The 7,820-nt window shown below is 42.5% G+C and overlaps 1 protein-coding gene across 1 annotated transcript; it reads left to right on the top strand.

Annotated features, from left to right (window-relative positions):
• Window positions 1-4,254: 4,254 nt before the first annotated feature.
• Window positions 4,255-5,697, top strand: LOC128254664 (lysosomal aspartic protease). Its single transcript, XM_052983867.1, has one exon. The coding sequence runs from the start codon at window positions 4,373-4,375 to the stop codon at window positions 5,567-5,569; it is 1,197 nt and encodes a 398-aa protein (XP_052839827.1). The 5' UTR covers window positions 4,255-4,372; the 3' UTR covers window positions 5,570-5,697.
• The last annotated feature ends 2,123 nt before the right edge of the window (window positions 5,698-7,820 follow it).

Raw genomic sequence — 7,820 nt, 5'->3', positions numbered from 1 at the left:
AATAGAAATGCCCAAAGCGCCGCAACAAAACCAGTTTAAAGGAATCAAGTGCCAAACCATCCAAACAAACTCCTCGCAAAAATAATGCTTAAAGTGTGGCAAAGTCGCAAATGGAATCACATCAGTGTGTGGCAAGTCCTTAGCTCCGATGCCCCCTCAACTTTCGAACTTCCGTCAACATATGCGTCGTGTGCAACTGTTGCCTTGAAGATCCTTCGCTTGCCAACCGGCGACAAGGACACTTGCCAGCACCTGAAGGACCCAGATAAGAGGGACAAGTGGCGACGGGGCGCCACAAAAATGCCAACGCAATTGTAGCTTTTTAATTAACCAAATTGTGCGCATAAAATGGCAACTTCAGCAACGCGGCAAACGGAACTCAATTATAAGTCGCTTAGGCGGCCACTATACAAGAAATCTTTTTCAAAGGGTTCGGCAGCTGCTTTAATTAACGCCATCTCCAGCACTCAAGAGTCGGGGCATTTAAGGCACAGCGTAGGAACTCAGACATTAACAAGTTGGCATCAGGTCAACAGGACAAACGGACGTAGAAGAGGTTTCACCATATTGATTACTCACTGGGAGAAAATAACTTAACTGTTATCAACTACAAACTACACAAAAATTAATACGTAAACTTTAAGCTATGAAAAATGTATCAGTAAGATAAGTATTAAATTAAACCACGAAAGTTTCAAAATAAAGCTTTTGAGGTTTAAAATTAAGACCCTAGACTACAGTTTTTGACTCTTCGGTATATAAATTAAACTAAAAAGTATAGGGGTTACATTGTTTGTTTTTTTTTTGTGTAGCTCAAAAGTGAATTTTATTTTTTACACAAATTTAAATTTGATCCTAAAAAAAATGTATCACAATTTTAAACGGCTAAATCTAGGAATTAATTTAAAAGCCTTTTCCGCAGAAAAAGTTATTAAAAGTTTCAGTTAGGCCCAAGAGTAGTAATTCCAGCAAAAATGTAATCGGCTTCAAACATTTTTTAACAACAAATAGAGATGTTGTAAACAAAGGGGGTTGCTCGACCGAAAAGGATCATAGAAAGTGTGAATAAAATGCGAAAATAATATATATTCTATTCCAGCGAAAAATCCTCTGTAGCGCAACTTTCGCTTTTGATTAAAACAGTGTCCGCAGAAAAAAAGATGAGCATTCGGGCCGTATGTGATTTATGTGCAGCTTCTGCCTTTTCAGCAGCTCTCCTTAATTATGTGTAGATGTATTATGAATAGGGCCAAAGTTAGCGCCTAGATGGCGGCGGGAATTCCCCCGAAGTCCTTGGCCATAATGTGTGTTTCATTTGACGTGCCTCACGCTCGAATGCCTGTGGCTGCCGAAAAATTTGGCCACAGGATATGTTCTCCTTTCCCTTCCGTTTAGTGGATCTCTGCCCCCGAGGACCTTGGTTAATTAAAATATTTGCTCTTGTCGGCTTAAGCGTTTCCGTCATTGTGCGGAGTAAACTTTGAACTTTTGCTGTGGATTGACTGGAAAAACAGGAACTTAAAGACGTCAGCGGGGATGACAGAGAACTTCCTCAATCCACCTGCTGGTGACGGTTTGAAAACAATTTCCACCGGCAGCCATCGCGACCGAGTAACATTCTTTATGCAAATCGAATTGGGGCAGCAGCTGCCGTCAGCGGAGTTGAGCCAGTCAGTGCCGTTGACTGCAGTTGCGAAAAAGAGCACTTTGATGTTGGCATATATGCAATTCTAGTGAATACTAATTACTGGGACTGCGATTAATACCTCCCCGCCCCTTCCAGTTATTTCCATTATTTTATTGCCGCGAAAATCAATCAAAACTGAGTGCAAAGTGTTTGACATCGCAGTGCGCCTAATTGATTGCCTCCCCAGCAACGCAGGATATCAATCAATGCCGCTGGCGATGCAACTAAACGGCTTTAATACGGCTTTATTTACCCGCCGACGACCGCAAAGATTAAGTGCGATAATCAACGTGTTAATGAGTTAAGAAGTCCATTTCCCCGTTAGCCTTATTCATCACACTTTCGTTCATAAATTGCACAGCATTATTCTTTTTAGTCGGTAATCCTCTGGAAGAGTAACACCTCCTGTGGTAGAAACTTTTCAATTTCCCCCACTATTTTGCGTCTCCTGGCATTGCCAATTTATTTCCATATTCCATCTGCTCCATTGACATTTGCAACGGCAAAATGCATGCCAGAGGATACGAGTTCGAGTTTACACAAAACCCTCAGAGGGTCTCTATTCATATTTATCCGCTAAGGGTAAGAACTCGGTTAGGGTTAAAGAAAAGTTTTTGTGGCTGCGAATGCGAAATGCAAAACAAATCAATAAACTGGATACCCAGCTCGGGAGTTTGTTCTGTTTTTGGTCTGTTTCGACCCCACTAATTGGCCCATAAATAATTTAAAACGGCAACAAGTCAACGTTCTGTATACATAAATATTTTTTGGTTGTTCTCAGCCAGCCAGTTAAAGAGTCAACTTCATGGCCAGACCTTTTTTTTGTGTGGCGAAAATGTAGATAGAGAGCTGAACCAAAGTTTCACGAAATAATTGGTTTTTTTTTTTTGGGAAGTGGAAAAGCACCGAAGACCACATGCCTTGAATCAACGACTTGGCCTGCAGTTCTTGGCAAAAACTTTTGGCCAGCTGTGGGTTTCGGCTTATACCTGCCTCTATCTCTTTCATATTAGCCATGAGGGAGTTGTTTCCTCCCCCCATTTTGTTTAGGTTTTTCGACCAAACCTAATTTATAAGCATCAAAGAATACAAAATGTGCTGCCTGCAATTTCCGCTTTCCAATTTGAGACGGAGTTTACCTTTTTCCGTGTGGTCGACACAGGTCGAAAGAGGAAAAAACCGACAAACTTTTCGTTTCTTTTCGCAAAAATCAACAAGTGTTGCCACACAAGTTTTCTTTGGCTCTTGACACTCGGTGACAGCTTTTCAAGAACCTCACACCCCGCATTATGTCCACAATTCCTGTCACCGACATGACTTTTGACTTTAACTCTGTCCCAGCGAATGATTTTTCTGACAGCCCCGGAATCACAAGCACAAAGTTTGCTCTTCCTTAACTTTAATTGTGTTTACCTAATTCAATGAGGTTCTGCTTAACTCTCCGAGCTTTTTGCCTAATGGCCATAATGCAATTTGAATTTGTCTGATAATGTTATTTGCCCAGGGGCCGGAAAGTCGCCTTCAATTAAGAGGCGAGTGCTCTGCGTCGAATTCCATGCCAATCCTTTTTTAGGCCAGACCAGAACCCTTAGTCAGTCCGCAAAATGCAATAATTAATTGTGCCGCCAAGCCCCCAGCGACTTTTCTGGGACAATAATAACACAAAGGAGCAGATACCCCAAGGTATTGTCGTATTCCCTGGCCCATTAGCGCAGGTGTGGCCTGTCATTGACAGCCGGCTTTCAAGAGGAGGTCGTCTGAAAAGGTTTTCGGGATTTGGGATTTCTGCCTTCCCCTTCCGTTTTTCAATTTATATCGAAGGCCTTGTTATTGTCGCATAAGCCAGATGGTTGACGTTTTAATTGGCGTCCGACGGGACGTATGATGAATAAAGCTTTCGCTCTTTGCTGTTTGCTCTGAAAGTGCTTCTTTAAAAAAAAATACTTTTTTATATATTTTTGTATCCAAGCAATTGAGCACATCTTTATGCAAATGGCTGGGTAGAAATGAAAGTGCAATCGAACAGCACCGTTCAATGCCAACAAATACAATTAGAAGCCCCTGCCTTCGGTGCATACACACACACACTGAGTTCACACATTGACTCAACTTGAACTCGACACCTTTAGACGCTTTTAACATTGCAATGAAAAGGTTTTGCTCGTCCTTTTCCCCCAACATATTCGATCTGAGTTCGATTCGAAGCTGCTGCCACACAGACGTTTCACATTTCCAATTACATTTTTATGGAAATTTTTATGCTGTACCCAGTGCTCATTTTCAAGGATGGGGTACTTGGTGTTTTTGCTGTTATACACATGGAACCAAAATACATACAAATTTAAAAAAATTTGAAAAACTTAAAGACGAGTTAACAGTACTTAAAACTATGTATTCAATTAATTTCAATGTTTGACCTTTTAAAGAAGTGTTTTTAAGGGGTACCAACTGTTCTCATCCTGTTGGAAATCATTTAAATCTGAAAACTGAAGCCTGGCATATGCAATGGAAATATTTAAAAACAATTTATTACATAACAAGTATGGCAGGGAGTGGCTTTTCACTCTCTACTTTTGAGTTCGCATCATTGTATCAACTTGCCTTTGCTTGGATTTTTTTACTGAAACAGTCACTTGTCTCTCTTTTTTTTAACATAACTTGGTATCGTCTGCGTTTGATGCGATTATGTGGCTGCTCTTTCAGCTACTTCCGCTGCTGCTGCTACTTCCGGTCAGTTGCAGACCGCAGTTGTACAGCGTTCCCTTGCGGCGCTTTCCCTCCGCCCGTCATCGATTCGAGAAATTGGGCATCCGGATGGACAGACTGCGTTTGAAGTACTCCGAGGAGGGCAGCCATTTGAGAGGCGAGTGGGACTCACAAGTGAGGACTACTCCGCTGAGCAGTTACCTGGACGCCCAGTATTTTGGACCCATCACCATTGGCACACCGCCTCAGAGCTTCCAGGTGATCTTCGACACGGGCTCCTCGAATCTCTGGGTGCCGTCTGCCACCTGTTCGTCTGCAATGGTGGCCTGCAGGGTTCACAACCGGTACTATGCCAAGAGGTCGACCAGTCACCAGGCCAGGGGAGAACACTTTGCCATCCAGTACGGCAGCGGAAGTCTGTCGGGCTTCCTCTCAACCGATACTGTACGGGTGGCCGGCATGGAGATCCGGGATCAGACCTTCGCGGAGGCCACCGAAATGCCGGGCCCAATCTTCCTGGCGGCCAAGTTCGACGGCATCTTTGGGCTGGCCTATCGCAGAATCTCCATGCAGCACATCCAGCCACCATTTTACGCCATGATGGAGCAAGGACTGCTATTAAAACCCATATTCAGTGTGTACCTGAGCAGGAATGGCGACAACGAGGGTGGAGCCATATTCTTTGGCGGCTCCAATCCGAATTACTACAGTGGCAATTTTACCTATGTCAAGGTGAGCCACCGTGCTTATTGGCAGGTGAGAATGGAAACGGCCACCATCAGGAACCTGGAGCTGTGTCCGCGGGGTTGTGAGGTGATAATTGATACGGGAACCTCCTTCTTGGCCTTACCCTACGACCAGGCCATACTCATCAATGAATCGATAGGGGGAACACCCTCGTCGTACGGCCAGTTTCTGATACCCTGCGAAAATGTTTCCAGCTTACCCAAAATCATCTTCACTATAGGAGATCGTAGCTTTTTCCTTGAGGGTCACGAGTACGTCTTCCGGGATAACTTCCAGGACCGCAGGATCTGCTCGTCCGCCTTTATAGCCGTGGACCTGCCGTCGCCCAAAGGACCTCTCTGGATTCTGGGGGATGTCTTCTTGGGCAAATATTATACGGAATTTGACATGGAAAAGCATCGCATTGGCTTCGCTGACGCCATGAGCTGAGGCCATGTATGCTGTTTGATGTGCTCCTTATTATTTCACGGACTGGTTGCCATAACACGCGAAAAATCCAGCAAGCAAAAAGAAAAAAAAAAAAAGCAAACAGTTCGTGTTCATTTGACTGAGATTTACCCTGTATTAACTTTGTTTTTGTTAGCTTTTGAATATTACTTAATGGAATAATTGGTTAATAAAATGTTGTTTGATATATTTTTCAAAAACTCTTTAGACGAGCTTAGGCTGAAATACTTACATTATTTTTTATTTTACTAGTGGATTATTAAAACTAAACTCAGTTCTACAAATGCTTGTTTTATATACTTTACTTACTTTTTTTTTAAGTTTTCTCTAGCTATGTGGTTCAACATACCCTTTGTTTCTTTAAGGCAGCCTTGAAATTATGTTAGCAAGCTGTTGCGTTGCTATTTTTGGGCGCGTGTACGTCATCGCAATGGGAACAATGTTTACGGCAGGAATTGGGGATACTGGGGAAAGGAGGGCAGAAATCAAAACAGAATTTTATTATTTTATTACCTGCTCTTCCTTTTGCTGCCTGCCGTGCATTAGTCCTGTCCCGATGGTTTCCCCACCAGAATTCTGTGTGGGCGGAAGCTAATCAAAAAAATCGCTTGCAGCCAATGCGAGTCGATAGAGCTGGAGGGCTGTAGAGGGGATGGAAACGAGAACGAGATGAGTTCCTTGGGCGCACTGAGGATGTAATTGATTCCCTGGCAAAACAATATCTCCTTTGTCTCTCTGAATTCCCTCGGCTGCGATGCTTCTGGCGGTTTCCCACCGCTAAGTTAAACGCGAATTGCGGGCTTTAAAAAATTAAATACATTGCTTTAAGTTTACGAGTGACGCGGTGCGTTTGTATTCAAATTCCCAGCCGCGGTCGCGATATCCTTCCGGATACTGTTGAGTTTTCCAGCGACTTTTACGAGCTGTCTCAAAAATTGCAAATACCACGTGGACTTGACCTTTCAAGGGAGGTCTGGGCCGTAAATAGAAACTAAAGAGAAGATTATTAATGAATTATAAGCAATTTAAAAGTTTAAATATAACTTTTAATGGGTTAACTTTACAAGTTAAAAGTCAAAATAGATTATAGCAAGAAGGTTTAAAGATTATAAAAACGTATGTTATTTGTGCCGTAGAGTGAGATTATTGTATTTGTTTTTCTATCCCTGCTTATTCATATTTCTAAAGTTCAGGGTATTTTTTTGTACAAACCATATATTTGTGTCTCTATAGTTATAAATATATTTACAAGCAATCTACGATGTATATTTGTGCGTATTGACGTTGCCTTTTTATGTGCACGCATCGTTGGCCCTTGAGCCTTCAGCTTTTTCTCAGTTTTTCTTATTTTTGTGATTATTTTTATTATTTTTTTTCTGCTGGCTGCGGCTACTGTTTCTTTTTATTGTGGCCTGGCACTTTTTACATTGACCTTTCGCCTTCGTTCGCTTTGGCTGGCGGCTTACACGTCCTTTATTGATACTCTCCGGGCGACTTCTTTTGGCCTTTTTATGGCTCCCACTCACTTTCGTTCTTGGCCAAATTTGCGTGCTCTCCACACTTGCGGTTTTAAAAACTGTTGACTTTGCCGGCCTTTGAATTTCCCGATTTTCCCACCAAAGCCCAACCTTTTTGGACACACAGCGGGCTCAGAAATATACTGCGAAAAACCCAGGGTATCCCCAGACCTATTTCCCCGGATTATTTCATTAATCCTCTTATTGAAGCATCATAACCTGGTGCTCAACAAAGCAAACCAAATTCCTGGTCAGCATTAGTTGCGCAAATATTCGATAATAAACAGCCATTAGCAGCAGCAATTTTCCTGCACCTAAGCCATGGAATAAAGTGAGTCCTGGATGCCTTAAAAGCCAGCTTTCCGATTAAATAAAGCAGGCCATGAGTTCACTTGGCCAAGGGTTAGGTCCTGGTGTCTCAAAACGATTTAACCGGCTGAAACGGTTGTAGCCATTTAAATGCTAAGCTGGGACGAACAAGGATTCTCTGATAGCTTTATTCAACCGAGTTGTGCAATGTGCTAAATGGCAAGCAAAAATCCTGCAATTCCGAATCATGGCAGTGTGAAAAGTTCAGCGAGGCATTGCAACATTTTACTCGCCAAGTGGCCTTTGAACAATCAACGTTCTTTTGAGTGATGTCAAAGCTGTTTGCATACGTCAAAAAGTTTATTAAAGGAGCCAAAATATACAAAATGCATTTTATTCTGCCTTCT

The sequence above is a fragment of the Drosophila gunungcola genome (genome assembly GCF_025200985.1).
Source record: "Drosophila gunungcola strain Sukarami chromosome 2R unlocalized genomic scaffold, Dgunungcola_SK_2 000006F, whole genome shotgun sequence".
NCBI lineage: Eukaryota > Metazoa > Arthropoda > Insecta > Diptera > Drosophilidae > Drosophila > Drosophila gunungcola.
Note: the sequence above shows the minus strand (reverse complement) of the source record. Positions and strands in the feature narration are given on the sequence as shown.

Coding starts and splice junctions, on each gene's coding strand:
- LOC128254664 (XM_052983867.1), top strand. CDS start 4,373: ATGTGGCTGCTCTTTCAGCTACTTCCGCTGCTGCTGCTACTTCCGGTC.